We start from the raw sequence: 27,044 nt of genomic DNA on the forward strand, positions 1-27,044 counted from the left end.
TCTCTCTTGGGCACTGATGTGGAAGCAGCTCAAGGTGGGGGTCCCAGCTGGGGCCAGGGGGTTGCTGGTGTCTGTGCTGGGGGAACTTTCTGTGAATACCCTTTACCCCAGTGCTGGGTTCACAGCTGTTGTGCCTCACTGGTGGAAATGAGGGGGCAGAAGCCAGGTGAGACTCTGGGCCCATTCATGGCAATTAGTGGCAGCCTCTGTTTTATCAGCTATAAAACACCAGCTCAGGGGCTCTCAGGTTTTAGAAGAAGGCCCATAATAAAACAGAAGTTAAAATATTAAAACTACCAAAGGTAACACAGGCCCATTCCTGTTATTATTTATGGAATTATTAAGTAATTTTATAATGCATAATATTAATATTGCATGTTGCCTTTTAAATTGTGTAAGAGTCAGTGCATGCTTCTTCAGATTTGTGTGCCTTGAGATCTGTGCCCCTTCTGGAAGTACCACACCTCTTACCCTTCATGGGTTTCATTTGCAAGGACTAGAAAAGCAGTTCTATATTAAGGTAGCTCACTTTTTTGTCAGTATTTTCCACGCTTCCATTTCAATTTGGTCTCGTTCCTTAAAATGTGTTTCATCCACAGAGCACTCTTCTTAAATTTCAGTCTCTATTTTATCATTAGCTCTAGGGAGACCCATCTCAGATGTCATTTTACCTGCTGAGTTTTTTCCCCCCCATTTCTTGTTTTAAATTCTGGGCTGGAAAGGTCACACCCAGCTCAAGGGTAGCGCTGATGCTCAGATACAGGGGTGCTCACCCCTCCAAGGCTGCGGCTCCGATCCCAGCTCTGGAGTGCCACCCTAAAAGATTTAGAAACCTCAGTGCCAGCAAAAGATGCTGTTGCAAAGGAAGCTCCACTCTTGTTTTGCTGCTGGGGGCCGGTGCCTGGGAGCAGGGGTGGCTGGAGAACATGACTCTGTGGGGCTGAGATGGAGATCCTGTCCCGCAGGGGCTGTGCCCACTAACCCAGTTCGTGTGTAACGCCGATCCCGTGCTGCTGGTGGGAGCAAATGTAGACTCCTCTTGAAATGTGAACACGCTGCCTTTCCACAGCTTTAGCTTAAAGGATTCTCCCTGCGCCATCTCAGAGTCAAATTTCTCAAGCCGGTTGATCCTCTGTTTGTTTTGGTCTCCTCTGCTCTGGTAGGGCCTTCTCCTCACTTATTTATATCCCTGTAGCTCCGGAGGTGCTCTCTGGAAAGCGCTGGATCGGGAGGTTCAAGGGAAGAATCAGGCCCAGGCGCTTTCTCAGGAGCTACCAAGAAAATGCCTGGGCTGTGCAGCTTTTGTAATTAAAAATGCATGAGCTCTCTCTTTTCTGTCTTTTTTTTTTAATGAATAGGACCCAAAGTATACCAAGCCTTTCTGGGTTTTTTTTCTTCTTTTTTTTTTTTTTTTCCCTCCTCTTCCTTTTAATGCTATTAGGTTTATATTTTATTCTGAATTGAAAAGAAAATTGTGGTTGTCTTGACTACTAAAAAAACCCATCCTACACACCGCTGGAGAGATGTGCAACAGAGAGGAGGGAATTTAGCTGTACTCAGCTTGTGTTGTTTTACAACTGCAGGTCTTGGAGCAGGTTTGGTGGAGATGCCAGGTCTCTTTAGCCTGAGCTGTGGTTTGAAACTCACTGAGCCTTTGCTTACCGTGACATGTTTTGATTTTCTCCAAGCTCAACTTTATGTTCAACTAAAAATTTGTTTTATTTCTAGGCGATAGTATATGAAGGCCAAGACAAGAACCCAGAAATGTGCCGAGTTCTGCTCACGCACGAAATAATGTGCAGGTAAGAAATACCCCTCTTCCAGTTAATTAGTGATGAAAAGATGAATCTGTCTCCCAAAATCTAGGTTGAACCTACAGCTATTTTCGGACTTAAATTTATCTTTCTTGCATTAAACAATCCCAAAATAACACAGTTTGGTGTGTGTAATTAGCAGCAAGGTCTCAGTCGTCACACTAGTTTTCAATTATTTATAAAGTGTTATTCTTAACAGAACGCTGCTGGTTTTCATTTAGACCCTGTAGCCCACAAAAGGTCTCCTCACCGAAATTAACAGTCTATTATAGTCTTGTAGCAATAAACGTCTCTGTCCCCAATTCCCGACAAAAACTCCTCGGCAAAATGACAAAATAGTATTTTTTGTTTGTTTTTATTTTTTTTCCTGGATGTGTATTAAGGAGTGAGGTCAGGAGGTTCTTTTGTCCTGGTTGCTGCTCACGTGGGGTCCCCACTTGGCCGGAGCGGAGCAGCTGAAGCTTCTTTGTGCAAAAGATGTCGTCTTCTTGATTTTCTTTAAACTTCCCCATGCAGAATTGGCTCTGCCCAGTGCTCTCTTGCCCTGCCTGGGATTGGTGACTTTAATTCAGTCAAATATCTTCTCCCCCAAACTTCTGCAGCTGCTTCCTTCTCTGTTCTGGCTGGTTGAAGTAGGTGAAGCCTCCTCTACTTCCTTTTTACCACAGAGCCCTTTGCCACCTCAGAGAGCTTGACCTCTCAGTCTCATTAAAGTTAGTGGGTGTTTTTTGCATGTCTGAAAAAATCATTTGTTACGTGTTATTCGATGGCAGAAAATAATTCCCTGGTGGAAGACGAGGGGTTCTTGCATAAGCTCATTGTTACAATCAGTTGTTTTAAGACTGTAAAAATGCCATTGCATGCGTTGTAACTTTTACAAAACACATTTACTAAAAAGGAGTAACTTGAGGGTAAAAACTAGTACCCACTTCTAAAAGAATAAACTTGGATGAGGGTTTCCTGGCAGGGGAGAGTCTTTGACAAAATACTCAGATGGAAACTTCTCTGTTGGTTGATGATTTTTATTTTTTTTTTATTTTTTTTTATTTTTAAAAAAAATTCTTGGGATCTGCATGTTTTGTCCTCCACTGACAGCTCCTCCTGCTAAAACCCTGCTGGGGGAGGGTAGCACCCCATGATGAAAGCAGAGAAGGAGTTGCTCTCCTTGCTCTGCCAGCTTGGGTGAAACCCTGCACAGCCCCCCCTCAAATTCTTCCTTGCAGCAGGATTTTGGGGGATTGGAGTTTTCATGACGTGCTTTTCTAGGACTGCTTCCTTCAGTGGGTTTGGCTTCTTCCAGGAAACCAAAGACATTGGTTTGCAGCTCCAGAACAATCAGCAGCTCCAAGAGGTGCCTGAGCCTCTGCTGCCATTGGGAGCCTCGTTGCTTTGCTGAGGGCTCCGGGACACTTCTGCCTTTCCAAATGGAATCCCAGTCATGTTGACAACTTGTAATTGTCCTAAAATTCATTGGCCCAATTAGCATGACTTTCACACTAGATACCTAGCTAGGAACAATTCATGGAAATATTAAAGGAGGCCCCTGACCTGATAAGACTCAAGTGCTTTTTACTTTTCTCCTGTAGCAGAGCAGTAAAATGGTGGGACTGGGCACTTGAGTAAAATTAAGCACATGTTCAAGTGCCTGCAGTGTCAGGGTCTGAATCTGCCATTAGTCCTGGGTGATGTGTCCTCCTGATCCTTAACCAGCAAGGTTTGGTGGTAGGAATAACTCACTGAGCCAGAATCAACTGCTTTAATTAATTAATTTCCTTTCAGATACTTCAGAAACATAGAGTGTAAGAAGTAAATTAAAACTTCATATGGTGGGCTGAGTTTTAACCAGAAGACCAAATGCCTACATCACAGATTTATAGCCATTCAATACACTTTGACCGAGACAAAATTATCTCTGCTCTGGGAATGTGGAAAGATGCACAGTCATTCCCTTTATTAAAGCACTTTTCACTTTCTTTGTTCTTAAAATTCACTGGCTCAGAAGCTTTCTCCTCCTATTTATTTACTGCTAGTCCTTGCTTTGTGTTTCATGGCCATAAGGTGGAGGGGTGGAAAAAACCCAAACTGACTGTAGTAGGCAAATGTGTTCCTGATGGGGTGAGGGAGACACATTCAAATTTCTTACAGCTCATATTAGATATTCCACATTTCCTTTGCTGCCCATAGGTGTGTAAGAGGGTGCTGTTTGTTTACCAGGCCGCTTGACCCTATTGCACAAATCTGTCATCTATTGTGCTGCTAACACGCTTTTAAATTGCAAATCTGATGCTCTTTAGGGGTCTAGGAGGGGAAAAATTCTCTCTCCACACCATTCTGTTTCTCTTGATTTCTTGCCTGTTGTAAGTGGAAGTTGGGATGTGCTGAATTTGCACCAGGGGTGCAAATGCAGCCTCAATTATAAGCATAAAATTAGAGTCTGTTCCCCATTAATCAGCCCAGCTAATTGCTATGCACTACCATTAGCCATATGGTGTGAAAGACAGCTTGCTCTCCCTAAGATGAAATTTCTTCATTTCAGACATGAAATAGTGAGGGCTCTGTATTTTAAAATAGCTTGTTTTAGATATTTAATTTCTAAACAACTTTCAGCAGTGCTTTCTATCAAGGCTAACTGCACAATAAAACTTTGCATTTATGTGACAAAGCTGGGTATTTATAGTGTACTACAGCTATGGCACAGAGGAGACAAAGAATTCAAATGTATAAGAGAGTCCTGGCTGTGGTAGGAGAGCGAAGCTGAGGTTTGCTCCAGGTAGCTGTTTATTTCAAAGGATTTCATTGTGTTTTGTCAGATATAAAAATCTACACTGTTGGTGAAAATGTTAATAGCTGAGGAGAATTCACAACCTCAGTGGAATTTATTAGTATTGTAGGCAGCATGGGGAGGGACATCTATAGTTAATACTGCCTCAACAATTTCCATTATGAAACCTTCAGTGGCTTACAGCTTTGCCAAACTTAAACTGTTCTGGCTGAAATATCCTTTGCAGGGTGTCAGCCTCAGGCTGACTTTCTTTGGAAAGTTTCAGCTAAAATGGTTCAGCGATTTCTGAGAATGAGGTTGGAGTAAAATATGGGTTTTGTCTGCGTAAAATAAGATCTTACAGCTGTTTTGGCAAGGGGGTCCTGCACCTCCACTGCTCCAGGGTGAGGAGCCTGTTTGGGGTTGATGGCATCACTGGAGGGATCCCACCTCACTGGGACCTTGTGCAAAATCTCCCTCCTGGCTTCTCTAGCGACTTGTTGGGGCCTGGCAGCCAAAGTCGCCTTGGTGCTGGCCACGTGCCATGGGCCCCTAATTCCTCATTGTTCATTGTCCCCGGGATGCACAAAGCAGGGCTCCTGCACCGGGAGCGCTCCGGCCACCGCGCCGGGGTGGGCACGGCAAGGGAGGCCTTGGGGCGGCACAGAGGCCTCAGGAGGCCTCGTCCCCTAGGCCCGGGCAGGGATCCTCAGGCACATGGAAGGGAGGAGGAGGAGGAGGATGGGGAGCAAGAAGACAGGAGAGCAGCAGGTCCCCAGAGGGTTGGAGTGAGGAGAAAGGCAGCAATAAAATCTGGGGGTGGTGGTGGCCTGGGGAGGAGCAGGATAGGGATGGTGAGGGGCTCGGGAATGAGCCATGAGGGTGACAACAACTGCGGGGTGCAGGAGCTGAAAATGTTGGGAGGTTGTGTTAATACCAAGGACTACTTGTTTCAAAAACAAGCAAACCGAACAAAAAAGCCAAGAAAATCAATTCTTGTGGGCCAACGTGGCATTGTGTCTGAGCTGTGGCTCCTGGTCCCACCCAGGGAAAAGTGTTATGGAAGAACAACAAAGACCACTCCTTGTCCTCCTGGCTGCACGGAACTGGTATTCCCTGCTCTTGCACAGAGCCTTGCTGGGAGCTGGAGGGTTTCTGAGTGGTTTGGAGAAGCTCCTGGGAATTTTAAAATTCTTTCAGGGAAAGGAGAAAGGGTGCTGAATATTTAGGAACTTATTTCCAAGTGCTAAGTAGGCACTAAAAGCCAAAGCTTTTGAGGGAAATTGAATTAAAAGCACTTTTAACCAGGTCTGAAACTCAAGATCTGCTTGGTGTTTTAATTCTTTGCATAGAAAGACTAGAGTGAAGAGGCCTCCAATTCTGCTGTTGCTGGGGGGCAGGGGGAAAGAGCACAAAAGGCAAAAACTAAATTTTAAAATATAATTCTCTAGATCATGAAGGAACATTCAGGGCCTCCTTTCTTGCCAGAGAGCCGCCAGATGGTGGGATGTGTGAGCCATGCAGCCCTTCCACATCACCCTTAGATTGTGGTCAAGGAGTGAGGTCTCCTACTATCACTTGGGATTATTGGGGTGCACTTTTGGGAAGGTACCCCAATTAAGGGGCCACCTGAGGAGCAGCAAAGCATCTCAAAGATGGGTTGTCCCCACTGGTCAGTGCCTGACTCCATCCCACTTGTGGCAGGAGGTGAGACCAAGGTGTCCCTGTCCCCAGGTCCCCGTGGCTGCCTCTCCCTCTGGGTTAATGCCCTGGGAAGTTGCCAACCTCTGGGCCTGGTGGTGTGTGGATGGTGGTATTGGCACATCTTGTGCTGGGAGCCTGGGAACCTTTGCTTGCCTGAGTAAGTGTGGCAATTTGTGTCCCTCCAGTCTGCTGGGAGAATGTCAGGACTAGCCCTGATTCGCTTCAGTCACAAGAACTGCATTGTCTTAACTTGTGCCAACTCTGTTTCTAATTACATTTTAATCATTTAAAAATGATTAGCAGTTTTTATTGCCTTGTTTGTGGGTAAATTTTCTCACCCCACACATTCTAGCTGCACTCCAATGACAAGTCCTTTTATAGGCAAAAAAGTCCCCGAACGTCCCCATGACTATTTACCTACAGCATATTTTATTCCTTCCTAAATTTTAATACTTTCAGGGTGCCAAGGCTCTGGCATTTTCTGGTGGATCAATTGTGGTATTGTGCTGTAAAATTAAGCAGTTTTTTTTGGCAATCCCAAACAATGTAACTTCCACCGAAATGAAGATACCGCACATGTGTTAACTGTGAAAAGTTTCAGCCCTGAATAGTTGCCTTGAAGCTTTCTGTGGTGAAAAGAATTATGTATTTTCCTCTCTTTGAAAACAAAATTATTATTTTTTTTTTAAGCCATGTTTAAACAGGCTGTTTTTGTAAAAGGCCCCTTTTTTGTTATCTTTAGTGTGGTTAGTTGCTTTATTGCTAATCTTGGTGGGTAACTGTATATTATTCACTCTATTGTTCAGCAACACAAGAGAACCTTTGTCATACTCCCAACAAGGCTATTTATATAGTGTGGCACTTCTGAGGGCTTCTTCCTGCCCTGATGTTCTTCCACCTTCTGGGGAAAGGAAAATAGATCATCTGAGAGGGAGAGTGAGCAGTGGTTCCTCCTGCCAGCTGCTGAAATACAGGCGAGATGCAGGTCCCTGGGATGCCACTGGGAGCAAACTTAGTGGTTTCCAAAGATTTGGTTGTGTGTGGTTGAGGTTGACCAGAAAGTTTATTGAACAGGGAGATGTGCCCAGGTCTGGCCAGAGAGAGCAGCCAGGGTGGTCCTCACGGCCTGACACTTGGTGCCATCATGGGATGGGGTCCCTGCAGCAGCCCAGGCTTTGTCCAGAAGGTCCTTGGGGACCAAGAAGGACTTGGGAAAGTCAGGAGCTTCTTGATTTTTTTTTTTTCCCATTTTTTTTATTTCTATTTCTTGAAGTTTTGACTTCCTTGGGGGATTTTCTGTTAAGGGACATCAACATCTTTCCTTGCGAGTTGGGGGTTTCCTCCCTGGGGTGGGTGGGTGAAATCTAAAGGCTTTGCTGACCTCTGTGGCTGTGATTTGGTCTTGTGGGTTGAGATGGGCTGGTGGGAAGAGCAGGGCAGCTCCCAGCCACAGCTCCAGAGGCAGCAGGAGGGATTCCCACTTGGAGCAGCAACATTTACCTCCCCTATGAACTCACCTACAATATATTTATGCCTCCTTACGGAAAACAACCCTTGACAAGGAATCATCAAAACACGACAATTTAACTTCTCTCAGGAAACAACGAGCCACCTTAGCTCAAAAAGAATCCCAGCCTCCAGGTCAGCCATGGAGCAGTGCTTTGTGAGACAGAGCTTGTATTTCACATGCCTGCTTTGTATCTGACCTGATGCAGGGCACCAGTGGCCGGAGCAGAGCTCTCTGTGGCATTAGTGATCATTAACATGCTCGGAAAACTTGGGGAAACAGGCGCGCTCGAGCATAAAAAGCTGCTGCTGCTGCTTGCATTTTAGTTCCCCCATTAACACCAGCGTTTCTTAGAGGGAGAATAATTGTGCTTTCGGAGTTTGGGGGGAGGTTTGCCAGTAGCTGGGAATTGTGTGGAAGCAGGAATATCTTGTGGATGTGTAACACAAGCGTTAAGCAAATGTAAAAACCAGGCTCAGCAGGGAAAAATCTGCCTTATTTTGTGTGCCAGCGTCTGTGGGACAACTGTTAAACCCTGCAGAAAAGAGGCTACAAATAGGCAGCTCTCCCTGTTTTGGGCTCTCCTTGAATTATTATTTGTGAAAGGGGCAAAACCCCTCTCTTTTTATATTTTCCGTTGCTAACCAGCTGTGCAAGAAGTTAAACATCGTAATTAACCCATATGTGACCCAGTACATTTGACTGATTTGCAGGCAGGGCCGGCAGGGTAACTCGAGCTGGCAATTTGAACCCACCATGTTCGTAATGATGATTTTACAGTGTAATGGTCGCACTAAATCCTTTCGCTTTTGCTCTGTAGCCGCTGTTGTGACAAGAAAAGCTGTGGCAACAGAAATGAGACTCCATCAGATCCAGTGATAATTGACAGGTAAGGACTGCTATTGTTTCCTTCCTTTTTTTTTTTTTTCCTTTCCTCCCTCTCCTCATTATAATGAGACACCTGCCCTGTGTTGCTAATGGGGAAGAATTAGGAGGATATATGGATGAAATTTTGGTTTTTTTGAAACAGAATTAGTTGTGCTTTGCAGTTGTGATTGCCTTGGAAGGGCCATATGTGGGATAACATAGGGATACTGGAGCGCCCTGCTCTGTGGAGGGCTCCAGCTCTTGTAACTGATTCATGTGCATAAAGAGGAGATTTTTCTTTCTGACTTTCTGTGACTCAATTCACATGCTATGCCAGGGAAGCTTCAGGAATAAAATAATAATAGTTTGTGATTTATGAAATGTGGTTGGATGCTTATAAATATTTAACTTTTATTTGAAAAATGTTTGAATCATTATCACTTAGCTACTGTAGTTCTGTTGGATGCAATCCATCTACATTTTAAGGCTTTTATTTATGCATAAAAACAGTTAAGAAAATAGATCTGCAGCGTAAGGTTTTTTTCCCTCCTCTTATTTTCTTTGGTTGGAATACTATTTTGACTATATTGTCAGTTGATTAATTCATTTTTGCCTGTCTTAATTATTGTGTTTTTAAACAGATCCATATTGCTAATCTGACATCACTGAGTAAATCATTGTAGTACAATACATCTATTCCTGTTGTTCTGAGCCCTGTGTAGTTTCTGTTGCTTGCCAGTTATGCAAAATGGTAGCCAAAGGGCCATTTTTACATTTTAATTGTCCAAATGTGTTGTCCAAAGCCATGTGGGATAGCCAGGGTATTGTGCAGCATTACTCTAGAGGAGTTAAATGGCAACCAAGCATCAGAAGTGTCTGTGAGGGCTGGGGAGAGCAATGTCCTGCTCTGATCTGTGACTCGAGGGACCCCAAAGGGACACCCAAACACACAGGGGTGAGGGCACAGAGCTCGTGCCTCTCCTTGCATTGCTGTCTGAGTTGTTTGCTGTATGAAGTTTGAAGTATCTTCCATGCCAGAACATCCATTTTATGAAAGAAGGTGAGGTGGGTTTGATGTGTTGGGGGCCCTGCTGGAGAGTAGTCCAGAGCCTTGTGCTCATCCCAGCTCCCAATTCTTGGATGGGCTGGCTAGGAAAGTGCTTTTATTGGGTGCTTATAGAAGATGTTTTGATTAGCTGTAATAAATAATGCTGAGAACGTTTAAATCTCAGAAGATATCCCTATCTATTTTAACTAGGCATATTTTCATCTTCTCTGAGCATCAGGTAGCACCAGAGGAAGTGTGTGTGGGGGAAAGCCCCCCAGTGAAACCTGTACAGAGCTGTGTTTTATAAGCATGCTGCAGAGCTGAACACTATAAACATGGTGTTAGAGTGGCATTTTGAGCAACATGAAAGCTACAAAATTCACATGAATTTTTCATTGTACTGGAAAGTGAGATGTTAAGATGCTAATGGCGGGTTTACAGAAATATTTTGTTTAACTATCTGGTATGCAAAACTGCTGGTTGCAAATCATTTTAAATTTTGAAAGCCAGAGATGCTGTCTGTTACATGCTTCCTGCAAAATGAGGAAAATAGGAAAAAAACCCAGCTTTAGCTTCCTGAGTAGTGATCCATTCCTCAGTCTTTACATGAATTGATGCAATAGTTACCAGTTTTGAAGTTTCTTCTTAAAATGCAAGCTAAACACAATTCAAAGCTGATAATACAAACCCTGCCTCGCCACCCGCACTGAATCACACTTGGCTTGTGAATGGGTTAAGCTTTTAAGTTCTTCACTTGGTTTTAAATTGTGACTTTGATACAGAAGGTTGATATGACTGTGGTTTGAATAACACTTGATTTTGACCTGTTCCTGTGGGTTGCAATGGCATAAGAAATTTGACTCAGCAGTACTGTAATTAGCCCTCCCCGTGTTTTTGAAACAGGATTGTGTTACCTGGATTGCATTAGTGTGGCTTCTATTGTTGCCGCTTCGCATCTGTCCCAGTAGGGTACTTAAAACCTTTTCTTGGCTGGGGCTAGTTCAAACAATTTAGGCAAGCAAGTATGTGCTTTATACAGTTAGTGGCTTTAGTGATGTTTCTTGTGACATTTATCCTATTCATTTTTCTTGTCCCCTTTGGTTTGGAAAGGATGAAGTGATTTATACGGAGCCTTTTTACCTTAAAACGAGTCCTTTAAAATTGTTCTGTGATTAAAATGCCTGCACAAGTCAGGCCATGTGTTTGGTTGTGCTCCATTGTCACTTCTCCATGCACACAGTTTTTAACTATTATGTCAATTGATATGCAAAGCCATATTTAGTTATTTTTATTTGCACTGAGCTTAGAGAATTCATTTACCATTTGGGCTAAAGCACTCCCACATGCCTGATGCTCTGATCAAGTCTTTGCCTGTGGATTTAATCTAACTCTTGCATCAAATCTTGTGAATCCACAGACTCTGACCTAACATAGAGTTTAACATAGAATCTATCCATGGGATTTTTGACATATGTACTTACATGGAAATGCTGTCCTCTTCTGACAAGTTGGAATACTATTTGGGATTAATTAATTCTCTTTGATGAGGCTGAAGAGACTCGGGATAGAGAGGGCTCTGGCTTTGTGGTGGTTTGGTGAACTTGGAGAAAAGGCTCTTTGGCAACTTCAAAGTTACACATGTTGTATTCTTCTTCAAACCCTGGATAGATGTGAAATCAAATTGTGTATTTCTCTTTAATGAAAATGTGGGCTTTAAGAAAGAAAGTCTGTAGCTGTGTTTTAAACAGGATATAACTTTATTCTCTGTAAAATTGTTTTTTACTTTGCTCTATTATAGTATAAGCAGACACAGCAGTGAAAGGGACCAAAAGAAATTTATACTCATGTAAAACAGTGATTTAAATTTTCTCTGGAGAGCAAAATAAATCTATTATGATTACAGAGCAGTCATCCCAAGGAAGTTTCTTGGAAACCTGTGTGTGTCTGTATCATCTTCTTAGCATAGCCTGTATATTTTATCACTAATCCAGTTACACATGTTGAGATGAAGATCTGATGAACAGGAACTCATTTTAAAAGGGATATTATTGTCACAATACAAATGCACAATTCCTCCTACGAGTGCAGTGGCAGGGCTGTATTGTAATCACACTTAAAGGAAACACAGAGCACTTCCTGTTATTAAATTAAATTCTAGATTGATTTAACTTTCAAATTGTAACTCATATTTGAATTTAAAAGGTTCGCAATAAAATTCCTGTGAAGAAATTGAATAAATTGTAGTTTTATTACCACTCTGGATATCCTGGTGTCCTAACCTTTTTCCTTACAGTTATCTTAGTTCAATAAATAAAACCTCATTAGACTATTCCCATTTCAACGAGTTTATTAAATTTTACAGGAGTAATTAGCATAAGCTGTGCTAATTTTTCTGGAAGACTAATGAGAGAGCTTCCTAATTAGGTTTGCTTTGTAAGAATCAGAAAAGATGATAATGACAAAAGTCACATAGGGGAGAAAGTGGGGCTTTATGTTATTCCTTGGTTCAGGAAAAAGGCTCCTCTCTTGGCACTCTGGTCCAAACTTTTAAACCCAATTTACCATTGTCAGGACCGATATTTAATGGTGTTACCAGTGCCTTCTGGGGCTTCTTTACCTTTTATGGCTGCATCCAGTCAACAGGAGCCCTACTGACTGATAAAATAGGAATAACCACTGCAGTCCCAAATATAGTGAGAGAAAATATATATACCATATATATCATATATATCCTGCTTGAGACACTGCATGGAAAAAGGGCTGAAAACAGCCATGGCTCATCCCAAATTTTGCTTCTTCCCAGAGCACTTGAGCAGGCTGATGACAGTGGCCTGGGATTGGCTTTGCTAATATTTACCAATAGAGGTGGGACCTGTAGTGAGAGCCTGGCCACTGTCTGTGTTTTGGATTGATAATCTTTAGGTGAGGTAAAGTCAAGGGGCTTTGTGCTGGAGCTGCCCTGGGAAGGGCTGTGTGACCTTTGGGGGCAGGGGATGGCCAGGGCTTCTCCTGGTCCTGCTCTGGTAATACACTGAAGACCTTCATGTGGCATTTTGGAGGCAGTTTGGGAGCAATGAGCAGGTTTGTGCCTTTCCAGTGCCATCACAGCTCTTGTCCATGGAGCAGGGGTGGGGATTCATGGATTGGAGGTTGTAATATTTCCTATGCTTTGATATCAGATGACAACAAAGTATATTTTAATGCATGACCTCCTACCAGTGTCTGAAAGGCCTCTGTGCTCCCAACATGTGCAGGATGCTTATCTGGGCTCTCTGTAAACTGTCCCAGCACACCCAGCCAACTCACCTACAGATGGGTTTGAAATCTTTCAGCCTGCAACCTGCAAAGTTTTATGCTTGTGGGTAGGATTTCACTGTGCAATGGCATGAAAAGCTCATTACTTCTGTTTTACTGCTTTACAAGTCATCAAGTAGTGGATTGCATTTCACAGGCCTGATCATCTTTTTATCCTAAATACCAGGCAGGTGGAAAAGTGACTGGGAGGACTGTATCACACTCCCTGCATCCTCCCCACAAACACAGTGTGGCAAATAATGTGTTTTGCAGTAACTTTCCATGTCTGGAAAAATGGAGAAGGAGATGCAGGCAGAACCTGCCATCCAGGAGAGGTTCTGGCAAGGGGACAAGGTGGGTTTTTCTGAAAGGGAGCTGCTGAGGGATGCTTTGCTGCAGGGGATGGGGTCAGTGCTGCAGATGATCCCCCTCAGCCTACAGGGACGTGGGCTCATCATAGCGCTGGTGTCGCAGCAAAGTGGCAGGAGATGCCAGCTGCTCTGGCAGTGACCCCTTTGCAGGAGTGCCAGTCCTTGCCCTGTCCTATCCCTGTCCCCCTGCCCATGTCAGTACCAGAATCTGGTGGTGTGGGGTCAGGGGAAGCTGTGCCTGCCAGTGTCCTGCTCACAGCAGGGTTGGGGCTGTGGGATCCTGGGGGTTCCATCACTGCTGGGTCCTTGGGTGGGTTTTCCACACAGAAGGAGCAGGAGGGCAGGCATGGAGCACTCTGATAGACTTCCTAGGTATAAAATGTCCCTGGGCATGAATATTTGGCTGTTATCAGGAATTTTGTGCTGGAAACCCCCCTCTTCATCGCTGTGCCCCTTCCAGAGCTAGATGGGAGTCATTGATCCATCAGAGGAGCTGAAGCTGGGTGACAGAGCTACCCCCAGCTCTGCAGAGATGTCTCCCAGACTCTTTTCAGGCTGTGCTGCCTAAACCCCCTGGGCCTCTAAGCAGGGTGTTCAGAGACAGAAGTTGGCCTCGAACGCTTCATGCGAGCTCCGGGAGCCTGTGAACCCACACATTTCTGGGAGGGGAGGGACCCAAACACACATCTTCCAGGATTTGGTAGTGATTGATGCAGCTGAGAAGCATTACCCAGAACATTTCCCACATGACTTAGGCAACCAAAGGCATTTTGAGCTGTTGTGAGATAAATGGGAGACACTCTGATCAGTAGATGCTTCTCACACTGAGACTCAGGCTTGCATGCTTGCCCCTTTACGAGTGCTCCTCATGCATGTGGTGTCAGTCTTCTTTCTGGTGATGAAATCCCTAGAGCTGGGGGTAACTTTGCAAGGATTCTTGCAAAAATCTCTTGGTTTCAGCCTGCTGGGGTTGGCACATATCACTTCTGCTTATAAATTCCTTTATTTTGCTCTTGGGGCTGAATGAACTTGGTCAGGGTCAAAGCAGCTTCTGCTTATTGTTTGTTTGATTACTCTTCTCTCTGCCTCCAAGTATAAGAATTTTTGTATGATCTCAGAAGTATTATGCAGAAGTATTATGGTCTGAGCTTCACTCAGAAGGTTTGTGAGTTTCTCAGCAAACCTGTTCTGAGTTTTCAGTTTGTTATTAAATCCCAAACCAGACAAGTCTTATGTGGTTTTGGGTTTCACTGCAAACATTTCACACTACTCTAATAGTTACTTGCTTCTCTCAGTGATGCCTTTTGAATCCACAGCTAGTGTTTGGGGCTTTAGTTAACTGTGGTCTTATTCTTGATTATTACTATTTAATATCATTGGTGATGTAGCAGAGGCTTCTATTGCAAAGCAGGCTCCCTGTGCTGAATGCTCTGTAATTTCTGAGCAGGGAGATGATCCCATTCCTGAAAAGAAATGGTTCTCCTGTTGCAGAGTAAAAATTGGTATTTTTCTAGGGAGACTAAAAAGTTTGTGTTTAATGCCCTGGGGATGAGGGGAGCTGAAGACAAGATTGCTGCTTTTGGCATTTGACTGTTAGTGCTCACCCACAGCCACGGGCTTGGCCAGCTGTGACACATGGGATGTGCACACATGGGATGTGCTGGACCTGCTGCCCCAAGGTCAGCGTGTCCATGTCAGTAAGTCCCTTGGGCTCTTCCTGAAAATCAGGAAATTATCTGAATTCCTGCTCAGCAAGGGTTAACAATTTTAGGAGACTGAATTGGTTTGTTTTAGTCTTCAAAGTCCATCCTGAAGACCCTGTAGATTTTCTTGTGCAGAGGAATCTAACAGAGACCTCATGGATTACTCTGCTGCTCCGTTCGGTGGCAGGATTTGGGTATTTGAGGTTGGAAGTGCTTTAAAAAGTTTGGTGCAGTGACCTCCTGCAGCACCAGGGAAGCTTTGAGTGCTCTGGTCCCAGTAGGAGCCCAGGGCCTGGCAGGGTGATCCATCCCTTTGTTTTTTGTCACAAAACTTCAGATGTGCTCTTCGTACCTATCGATTTCTTAATATGAACTCCTTCTTCAAAGCATGTCCTGCAGCAGGGAGGGTGTGCTGGGCACAGTGGGCTCCCTGGCTCCATGCAGCTCAGTGCCAGATCTTCTCTCTCAAGAGTGGAGATTTTTTTCTGGGGGGGAAAAAGCCCCCCCCGTCTTTTACTCATATGCATATATATACACACATAGTTTCTGGAGTGGATAAATTTCCTCTTCCATCTTAACACCTGATTTATTTCCATATTTGCTGTCGCAGTGGGAATGCATACATGAATAAGAGCAATGGGGAAATGTATTTGCAAAGATCATCCTCAGTTTTAATGCAGATTAGCTAAAATTCTTCTGAACATGAAAAATGTATCTCAGCTCTATCCCCTTGTTTACTGGATAAAAACACAGCCCAAGCTTTATTCTGCAGGAGCTGAGGTGTGTGAATAGTTTTCTTCATGTGAGTTTTCATAAATGTTTGCATGTTCCAGACACCAAAATGTATTCTTATAAGTAATTTGCCACACTTATTAAAATAACTATGTTAAATTCACAGGCACTTCTGCCTGCTGGAAGTATTTAATTTTAATACAACATCTAAATAATAAAGTTAAAACTGTAAGAAACACTTGTAGGTTACTGTGCAAATCATGACTAAGTTTCTAGAAATGGTTTTAACTCTGTCCTCAGAAGGCAAGTCTCTGTAGTAATAGTGGGAAATGTTGGTATGAATTTTCCTCTTTCCCTGTAACATCGTGATATTTTTTTCTGTAACAGTTCTGGAAAAGTACAGAAAACCCATACAAAGTTCCCAGTGTGTCACATTAGCAACTTTGCATAGGTAGTTTGTGATCAGAATATATTACTGTATCAACTGGGTGTTTGCTTTTCTTTGCTAAGGACAGTATTTTAGAGATTTTTTTTCTTTTTAAAGTGCAACAAATAATTTTCTACCTGCTTTTTAAAAATGGTGTCTGGAAATGGGAAACGTGAATACGAACTTTCTGTTGCTGTTAATATGTGAATGATATGAAATTAGTTATTAAAAAGCTTTATATCAAGTCACTGAAATTATATACTGGACTGTAGTAAGGTGACCCAGATATAGAGCTTTTCAGAGCAATCATTGAAGTGCTATGAACAGTGCTGTTTTGTCTTTGGTTTCTTGCTGCCTCTAAAGGTGTAGGCAGATGAAGATAACTTTAAAAAGAGCTATTTCTCCAATTACAAGCTTTTGTCCAAGAGCAAAGAAAGATTTTTAGACTAACAGCATTCACTACAACAAAATTAAATTCCCTTCATCTGACAAGAAGCGGAGTCTGGCAGTAGTTTGGGATTTTTTTGTTGGGGCTGGAGCAGCAGCTGCCCTTTGTACCCCGTGTTTTTCCCGAAGAGGAGGTGACCTGAAGTGGGGAGAGCGAGGTGGGGAGGGTGGGAGGGCACCGGGTGCCATCCCCTTCCTTTAGGGACATCATTTCCCCTTCCCAGGGCTCCGGGGAGGGCTGAGGGAGCAGCATCCCACCTCTGCCCCCCTTCCCTGCCGTGCCGGGAGGCCTGGCCAAATCTTTTTGGGTTTGTAACAACACGTCCAATCTGGCATTCCACAACTACGGCATCTCGCTAACGGGCTGAGGCACCAGAGTTCAGTAATGTAATATAAAAAGTAATGGTGTTAGCTAACACATCCTTAATAAGATATTGTCTGCTGCTCTGCCATATGCTACCGAGCAGGCTTTCCCTCTGTGGGGCTTTTGAGTTCTCTCAATAAGATTATTTCAAATGCTCTAATCCTGAATCATTGACATGAATACAAAAGCCTAGTGACATCTAATAGATGCCTCTTAGCTTTGCTTTTCCTCTTGTTCCTTTCCTTTTTCTTCTCTTTTTACCTGACAAAAAGCTTACAGACACTTGGGCTCTGTCTCTCAGTACCAGCATGTGGGTCCCCTCATGAAATATAAAGGAGGAAAAAGGGCTGACATAGGGCTGATAAGCCACAGAGCAAAGGACCATAGAATTAAAAGTAAATGCCAGTAAATCCTACCCTGTACACTCAGTTGTTCTTTTATTGTTTTCTTTAATTCTTCCAGTGCCATGCTGGGCTAAAAAGAAATGAAAAATGGTGCTACCAAAAAAAAGAAAGGTGATGCTATAATACCAGGGTCATATAGGTTTGCTTGATTCTTGGGTTTTCCTAGTGCTCCTCTCACCTTGACTTTCTAATCAGAGTTGCAAACATTCAGCTAAACACATAATTCAATTAGATGAATGTTTAGGTCATGTTTTTCAAAGAGTAATTAAAAACAAAACAACAAGACATCCTCAGAGTGACATGATTGTGACCCTGGAACCGATTAATTTTATATAACTAAATATTAGAAAGACTTAATATTCCAATGTGAGTGTCTAGCAATCAAAAAATAATCTTCCTCTTAGTGTTGTCTCAACGACTGTCACAGGCAGAAAATAATTTTCTCTTCATCTCCTTTTGGACTTTGACAAACTATTCATCTGTTGATTCCAAAATCTTCCTTTGGAAAAAGTCACTGGTGCAGGATACAGCCAGGGTCTGCAATGGGTTAAAAATAAGCTATTTAAAGCACAATACTTTTCCTTAACTTTTATCCATGGTTCTGCAGGGAGTCTCTCAGGCTCTCCTGACCAGGATAACCATCAACTTCCACCCAGTTGAGTCAGGTCTCCTCTGTAAACTCCCTCAAGATAATCCTTCAGTTGGATTTTTTGGCATCTGCATCACTACATAACCATTGGCTGACTTCCCAGATGTTAAGTCACTTTGATAAGTGGATGTTAAAAACCACTTTACCTAGTTCAAATTTTGTAGAAAGATGACACAAGGAGAGGAGAAATGTATTCTGTATTCATTATAATGTTCTTTGCTCTGAAAGAAGAGTAAAATTAGCCACACTCAGAGCTATTAAGACCTGATGGTCGCTTCTCCTCCCAGCTGCTCCAGGTGCCTCCACATCTCTGGCACAGTCCTGCACGAGCTGGGATTTGGCTGCAGAGGGGAGTCTCGACCCTGGAATATCTTTCTGGGGTTTTACAGGCAGGAGAAGGAAAGGACCTGCAGCTTGGATCAGGATTTACCCTTTTTGAAAGAAAAATGAGGACATTCAGCTGCGTTACAAATGAGTGCCCTGGAGTTTTCTGTGGTCTGGGGTAGAATTTGTTTGTCATACTGGGGTTTATGTGTTAAAAGCAGCTCTGTAAAGTTTTTTTTTCTTATCTCTGGGTCTTTCTGTTGGCACCATGGCCTCTGGTGTTACAGGGCCCTGCTGGACTCTGAGGCTGCTGAGTGAAGGATGCACAATGGGAGAGTCTCTGCCCTATGGAGTTGTTTCTGCAAGACAATCCCAAGGCTTCTTTTTTAAAGAACAGTGAGCTCCATAATAGCTCTGGTGTTCTGAAAAATGGAATAAACTGTACCATGGTGTAGGAGGAAAACTTCTTGCTGAACCCCATTATGTGTACATAAATTGTCATCTGTCGTGTACCACGTGGCAGGAGAGAGGAACTTTCCTTTTTTTTTCCTGAAGGATTGCCCTGCTGTGACAATGGTAACTCAATTTGTCAGAAATTACAAGAGCATTAATACATCATGCCCTAATGTTTCATTAGTACATTAATACTTTTGAAGTCATCAGAGTTTCCCTAATAAATGTCTTCAAAGTTGGCTGGCCATTCATAAATTTGAGTTTTCAGCATTATAATTGTAATTGAGATACCTCTTTTCCCTGATTAATCCTCTGAGCTTGTGTGTAACAATCAGCCTTGTTGACATCGGCACACGAAGGAATAACATTCTCTTAGTTAATATTTGTGTTATTGCAGAGTGGCACGAGGAGGGGGGGAAAACAACTAGGGAGACTATTCTTGGGGAAACAAAAGAGAATTTTGGGAACGCTTTTTGCCATGGTAACCCAGTTATCGCTCATTAATCTGTCACCTGTGAAACGAGTTCCAGACTCCGACACTCCGCAGCGTCCCTGGGGGTCGCGGTACCTGCGGCTGCCCCCGGGAGGGTTCCCCCACCACCAAATCCCATCGTGTGCCTGGATGGGCCTCAAAGAGGGGGCACTCCGTCCCTGCCTGGGCCACCTGGGCTGCCTGGGCCACCTGCCCACCCCAAAAGCAGCTCCCCAGGGTGATGGGGAGCCGGCCCGTGGGCGCCGCTGCGCTGGCTTTAGGGGCCGCCTGTATCTCCAGAAGGAAGGAAGTTTTTTTCCTTCATTTCCAAGATAAGGTGTCATTCATGAGAGCAGCGTGCTGAACTAATCAGGTTAATTGAGAGGCCCTGAATAGCTCTCATTGAGCGGATCCCTCCTTCCTGCTCAAGGCAGATAGTGCAGACGGAGAGATTACAAGTGCTTTAAACTCTTTCTCTCCATCTCTGAATTTCACACCCATTTCAGGATGACGAGGGTCAGAGCAGATGTGTGACACGGGGGTTTTACAATTTGGCTTTGCTGGGAGCGAGCTTTTATTTTTGTTGTTTGGGTTTTGGTGTGTTTTTTTTTTTTTTTTCTTTTTAATCATCATCATTGTGATTATTTTTCAGTGAGGCCAGTGTTTCCCATCTCTCCTGGTGCCAGGGACACCCTGCTGATTTACACCAGCTGGAGTGGTGTAAATATACTCCACTGTTTTGGAAAGATGCAGAGGACATTTGGAAAGATGTAGAAGACTAATGCTGTAGTGCGATTGGCTCTAGATTGACCCGCTCCTGAGTGTTGTTAATATTAAAATTATTTCTGACCTAACTCATGGCAGGGATGCAGGAAACATTAATTTTAAAAAGATGTTTTCAGTGTTTGAAGCAGATAGCAGTGGGTTTTATTGCTTTTATGGTATCATTTCCCTTTAAACCCTTCTAATCGAAGTGGCTGTACGTAATTTTATTCAAGTTTACCAGAATGTGAAAGCATTTCCCTCTGGATACTCTTACCAAATTAGGAACAGCCAGGCTCCAAACCTCATCCTAATCTTCCTACTTGCCACAGTCTATTACATTTTCTTTGCAAATTGTAACTGTTAAGGTGAAGAAGACAGAATTTTCAGGAAGACAAATTCCCCAAAAGTAGCATGTGTGCCCCTACTTCTGCAAGCTTAGCTCAATTTAAACACGAGCTAAGCATGAGCATCGTTGTCCCTGCTGGCCCCCTCCTCTCCCCCAGCTTCTTTTCCTTGGAAGTTTCAGGAATGACTTTAATTATCTCTACAATCAAATTCTCACTGCTGTCCCTGTGAAAGCGTGTAGTCATGGATTGCTGGGATTATTTTCTTTAGCACTTGGGGATAGAGAAACTGGTTGTTTGGAAATGAGAACCAGCTGGGTTCTCAGAGCTGGCGTTTGGAGGGAGCCACTTTGCACAGAAACCCCAGTGCTGAGCAGAGCTCAGCCCCCAGACTGCCCCTGCTGCCTTGGTCAGAAGGGATTAGGATTTATCAGGGCTGGGTTTTTATTTTGTTTATCTCATTAATATGCATCTCCAGGGTGGCTGCTGCCAGGGCTGGCCTGAACTCCTCACCAAAGTTTCTGGAGGCAGAGGTGCACCCTTGCAGTCCCATTCCTGGCTTCCCCTGCCTAAAACAGAGAAAATAAAATTAATAAATAGAAATCAATCCAAATAACTATAATAGACACAAGTTCTGCAGATGACAGGGAAGCAGGTAAAGACAGATGAATGCAACAAAGGGAAGAGCAGAGATAATATAACTTATATCTTAAATCTTTTGTTGCCCTAGAAGACAAGCTGCAGGGGTGATGTTCTTCCTTTCTTCCAGTCTGGAGAAATTAGTTATTTGTCATACCTTATTAATCTGTTTAAGTGCTAAATTCAATTTAAAATTAGGACCATACATGTAGTCAGAAATTACATGAGCTATGCTTTCAGCTGAGTATTTTGTCATAGGGAAAGGCACAAAAGTCTTCTTCATTTATTTATAAGGATGTAAATTTGGAGATATTCCACTGGTTTTAAGGCAGCTGCTTCATCTTTCTGTCTCTTTAAGAGAGAAGTGTTCATTCTTTGGGATACAAGGATTTGTTTCTAGGGTTTATTTACATTTTAAGCTATCAATATGAAATACATTTACATGTATATTTTTTACTTTCAAGGTTCTCTCACACTTCTGCACGTCGGGTTCCTCTACACACCATTGTTAGGCTGGTTTATAGTTTAAATTGTGACTTCTCAATGATTGAAATGCAATAGTGACTAAATTGGTAGCTTAGGTAAAAAGTCAAGAAAAGAAATCTTTCTGTTCCTTTTAAAAAAGTTTATTGCAAAGAACATGACCGATTGCTGAGCTTTGAGCAGCTACTTATAAATGATTTGATTTCTTTAATGCCTGGGATACAATGACTTTGACTCTATTAATATCCCCTTTAGCACAACTAAATTATTTTTTGAAAGATGAAACCATTTAGTTCTGATCACGTTGAGATCATACTGTGACCTAAAATCTCTCATGGATGTTATATACATTTTCACACATGGATTTGTATTTTTGGTGGGTTTGGTTTTGTTGGCTTTCTTTTTTTTTTTTTTTTTTTAATTTGGATTTTCTGTTTGTTTTCTTTTTAATTTAATTTTATTTCTCCCCCTCCACCCCCCCAAACAAATAACTGCTGCATTTCCAGTCACTCAAATTTGGACAGAATTTTACTTCCTGTTTCAAAGGTCAAGGAAAGCTGACCTCAACAGCAGTGTTGAGGCTGCTGAATTATTCATATCATTGACTTTGTGTCAGCTTCCACATTTGTGCAGAGGGATGTTTTATTCATTTATCTCATTTAGGGACCTGCTCTGCACCTGTTTCTACCATTAAGTACCCTGTAATTTGCATTTGATGCTAATTTAGTTTCATATCAGCCTGGTCCCCTCTTGTTAATTTAATTTTCTAAGACCCTTTTCATTACAGTAGAAATGTTTCCCTCTTTAAAGCAAACATCTATACAAGTAATTGTATAAACTGCCTTTTAAATAATATCTTTTAGAAGATTCCATCGTTTAATTCCTTAATTCCTATAATTAGCCATGGTTTGATTAATGTTTCAAAGGGTTAAATTAAAATGCAGAATTACTCAAATGCATACTTGAATAATTTTCCCTCTGCTGATAACAGTTTCTGCATTGCTGCTTTTATTCTCCTCGTGATTCTGAATATTACATGTACTAACAAGCACTAATTTTCCTGATGTAGTGATTTTCCTATGCTGAGCAATAGCTGGTTTTAATGTACAATTGTTGGGAACTCCACATTGCCAGTGGGATACTTCATTTTTTATTTTTTTTTCCCCCCCTTCTGATCGATTGTAAACATTTGTGTGGCTGAGCTGCTCCGGGTTCCTTTCCAGATTGTAAAAAACTTAGAGATCCTTTATTTTGCCAACAAGCATCGCGGCTGTGTTCTCGCAAACAGCGTGATTAGTGCTGATCGCTGCACAGAATCATTTGGAAATATTTACAACCATCATGGATTTGTTTGTGGAGGTGAAGATTTGCATCTGCTGTGATCCTACAGGGCAAAATGCCCCAGGGTTGTCACCCCCGGGCACAGCGATGTGTGTTCAGTGCAGGAATATGGAACCGGGGTAAATAAATGACCAGAGGGGCTGGAGTGGGAAATCAAATCCCTTCTCTCCCCTGCGGGTTTATTTGGAACAAGGCTGGGTAATTGCAGTGGGGTGGGTGCCGGGGGATGGACACCCCCTCACCTCCCTCTCCAGCCAGGGGAAAATGGAGATGTTGGTTCCCAGCTTTCAGAGGTACAAATCCCCCATTCCTCGGTGGGGGCAGTGGGCTTCAGCCCCCAGCACAGCATCCCAAGCTGAATCTCCTCTTCACAGCGGGGAGGGGGGATCAAGGAGTCATTCCCAGGGGGCTGGCTCCCCAAATTCTTCCCCAACCTCCTGGGACAGGAGAGATTTGGTGTTTGGCTCTGTGCTGATGCTGCAGGCTGCTGCTGCAGTGCCGTGTGTGGCAGGAAGGATGCAAGCACAGGGGAGCAGCTGTGCATCAGCTTTTGTCTTGCCCCGGCAGAAGGTGACACTCCTCTTCCTCCAGTTCCCCCTGAAGTCGTGGAGAGTTTGGGAAGAGGTGCCTGTGGGTTTGGGATGAAATGAGGTTGTTCTGCCTCTGGGGTCCAGCTCCCAGTAGTGCCCAGGGCTGCTCCAGGGGATGAGTTTGGCTCTGATGATCCCAAAATGTTTTCTGTTACATGACATGCCACTTAGATGAGCCTGAGACCTGGGCTCTGCAGCTGCTAATAGCACAAGGATTTAATATTTAAAAATTGAGTTGAAACAAAACCTCTTTTGTGGCTTTTTTTTTTTTTTTTTTTTTTTACTCTTTCTGGTGGCAAAGATGCCTCACAGTCTCTGGTTGTGCTGGCAGCGCCCCCAGACCTGGTGTTAGGGGTCCAGTGTTTGTGTCAGGGGTGCCTCCTGAGCATTCCCAGTTGCAGAAGTACCAGGGCTGTGGGATGGACCCGAGTACCTGCAAGCCTCACCTTTCCCATCAGCCCACAAATTCGGGTATTCATAGTTGCTCCCCCTTATTTTGTCATATACTCACAATAAAGGCCTCAGAGCTGGGCATTTCCTGAGTATTAATGACCAGCTGGGGTTAATGGCCCTTGCTTGTGCCTTGAGCCATCAGCTCCTCCCGACTGGTCATTAATTCCCAGGAAAAGCCCTCTGTGGAGGTCATTATTGCCTAATTATCTCCATACACTTTAATGCCAGTTTTGACAATGTACAGTCTCATACTTTGAGTTATAGGTACTTTATAATTCATTAAATAGCTTATCATTAAAACTGCAGATGATCTTGATTATTATTTATTAATGTTTTCCCTTTGATTTTTTTTCTTTTTTTTAATCTGATGCTCCCCTTTCTGGAGGAAGGAAGGGACAAAGGTAGATGGGGTATGGCTCCAATGTCAAAAACTGTCACACAGCAGCTCTCCCTGTCTGGAGAGGTCTTCCCTGGCTTTGAGAAGGTCCTGAGAGCATCTGCCAGTGGAAGCCAGATCTCAGTTCAGAGCTCACCTTGCTCTGCCCTTAGTGGAGTGTTGAGCAGCAGTGGGGTGGCCACCTCTGCTGGAGCTCCCTGTGCTGGCCCTGGGAGCATTGGCAGCCTCTGGCCCTCAGTTTTGGCAGTTCTTGACTGACTTTTCTCTTCACCCTGGTCCACATTTAGGCCTGGGTTTGTTTTGGGAGCCCTTTCTCACCTTGGTGAGGTTGTTCATGGGGTGAGCTCTGTTGGGGTTCGGGGTTTGGCTCTTTCCCCAGCAGCATGAGAAAGATGAGAGCTGTGTTTGAGCACTTAGGTGGGGTGGGAAATAAATGGGAGAGGTTCAAGCCAAGCAGAGGGACTGTAATTTCTCCTTTTTAATAAGAGTATGCATCTCCTCCTCCTGGGAGCAGCTTCTCTTCCTGTCACTCAGGTGTGCCTGTGTGTGGCGTGACAGAGCTGCAGGTGCAGAGGCTCAGAGCTCTGCCTGTGTGCTGGGAAACTGCCATGCTCAGCCTTGCTGGAATCACAGCCTGTGGAAGTGGCCAGAGGAGCACTGACATTGATTCTAGGGGAATTTACTGTCTTGTTTGCCCCAAATGGTCAATCCTGCAACCTTGTCTAGTTCTCCTTTATTTCCCACTTTTTTCCCCAGGCTTTACAAGTGAAATATCCAGATAGCAGAGAGCTAAACCTTTGTGTCTGTGGTTTCTCTGAGGTGTTGCTGTGCAGGAACCCTAAGCAGCACCAAGGGGGACTGTGACCCTTCTCACGATGCTGCCCTGTGCTTGGGGCAGACTGCAGTGGCAGGAGGCCTCTGTTAGCCAGAAAACCTGTCGGGGTGTTTTCTCCCTGTACTCAGTCATTACTTGTATTTTAGTTGCCTGACAGCATCAAGTTCCTTCAACAATAATAATAATAATAATGCAGTTTTGGAGCTGTTTTCTCCATTACCTGTGTCTCTGTTAGTTTTGTGTTTGCTGGAGGAAAAGTTGTGTGTGGACATGAAAATACTGGCCCCATTGAGCCGTGCCATCGCCTTTGGAGGAGGCCAAATTTCACCCACTGTATTTGCTTTTCTACCTCTGAGCCGTGTTTGTTTACAAAACCTTCTTCTGAACTGCTGTAAACCGCCCAGCCGAGCTGCCTCCCTGTCCCAGTTTGCTCTGGCCTTCTCCAGAAACCAGTCCGTTTGGATTAAAATCATAATGTCATTTGAAAGCAGGGAAGCAAACCAACCCAAAGCCTTGTGCAAAGTTTGAAAGTAGCAAGTTGCTGCCGAGAGGGAAAAAGAAAAAAAAAACCCAACCAAAACCCTTAAAATTCAGACTGAACGGGTCTCCTGTTACCGCTGTCAGAGAAGTCCAAGGGCTGGAGGCTGATGAAGAGTTACAAGCTAAAAAATAAAAAAAGGGAAAAAAAAAAAAAAGAAAAGAGGGCAAAAGGGAGCAGTGTTATTTACTTATTTATTTAAGAGCCTAAAAGATTTATGGTAAAGCTAATTTAGGAGCGTGCTGGGCTCTGCATCCCGGCTGTGCGGAGCGGGCAGAGGGAGGCTCGGGGCCGGCTGCCCCCGCCCGCTCTCAGAGCTGCCATTGTCGGGGCTCCCTCCCATCGGGGCCGTGAATCGGGGCTCCCATCGGGGTTCCCTCCCATCAGGGCCGTGAATCGGGGCTCCCATCGGGGTTCCCTCCCATCGGGGCTCCCATCGGGGTTCCCTCCCATCGGGGCTCCCATCGGGGCTCGGTGCTGCCGGCCCCGGGCAGGGCAGCGGTGGCTCCGCGCTGTTGCCCGGGGGCGCTCGGGACAGGCCAGGTGCCCTCCGCTTCCTGCCCCCTCTGCTTTATTTCTTTGTCCTTTTCTTTCTCTATCCTTTTTCTTTCTCTTTCTCTTCCTTTTCCTCCCCCCTTCCTTATTGTCCCTCTCTTTTCGCGTTTCTTTTTCACTTGTATTTATTTCGCTTCTATTTTCTCTCTTGTCTCTTCTCGTTTCTTGTCTCCCCCCTTTTTACTCTCTCTTCTGTTTTCTCCCCACTCTCCTGTTTTCTCTCTCTCCTTCTCTTTTTCCCCTTTCCCCTTTTCCCCCTTCTCCCTTTCCCCTATTCCCCTATTCCCCGTCCCTTTCTCCCTCTTCCCTTCTCCTCCTTGCCTTTTCCTTTATTTTTCCTTCTCTTCCACTTTTTCCTTTCACTTTTTTTTTTTTAATTATTATTTTTCTTTCACTTTCTTCTCTCTTTCACTTTTTTCTCTCTCTTTCTCCTTCTCTAATTTCTCCCTTGCTAAGAGCCAAAGGCAGAGTTACAAATGCAGCCTTGGCATTGTGGTTTGCAAGATTCTTCAGGGATGTTTTCTTCTGCACAGTATGTTCTGTATCTTCATTTCGGATCGTCATCTCTGTGAAAGAAAAAATATTCCTTCTCTGTTCTGAGCACAGAAGCATGGTAGAATTATGAAGTGTAAGAAACGTTCTTCCCTTTCTCAACATCCATATAATTACTGTCAAGCCAAACCAAAAAGCCTCAGGCTTAAAGATCACTAGAGTAAAGTTACATTTCGCAAGATAAAAACTGAACTCAGTGCTCAAAACAAAA

General features: G+C 43.8%; 1 protein-coding gene across 8 annotated transcripts in view; it reads left to right on the forward strand.

Moving 5' to 3' along the window:
• The window catches only part of EBF1 (EBF transcription factor 1), a 266,950-nt gene that overhangs the window by 10,175 nt on the left and 229,731 nt on the right, over window positions 1-27,044 (forward strand). For all 8 annotated transcript variants that reach the window (XM_014253227.2, XM_005523621.3, XM_088063518.1 and 5 more), the window contains exons 5-6: window positions 1,729-1,802; window positions 8,607-8,675. In XM_014253227.2, the coding sequence (XP_014108702.1) occupies window positions 1,729-1,802; window positions 8,607-8,675 (143 nt within the window). The remainder of the gene's footprint in view (window positions 1-1,728; window positions 1,803-8,606; window positions 8,676-27,044) is intronic.

Source organism: Pseudopodoces humilis, chromosome 17 (assembly GCF_049639895.1).
Source record: "Pseudopodoces humilis isolate 2021_Gansu_Grassland_sample_001 chromosome 17, ASM4963989v1, whole genome shotgun sequence".
Taxonomy (NCBI): Eukaryota; Metazoa; Chordata; class Aves; order Passeriformes; family Paridae; genus Pseudopodoces; species Pseudopodoces humilis.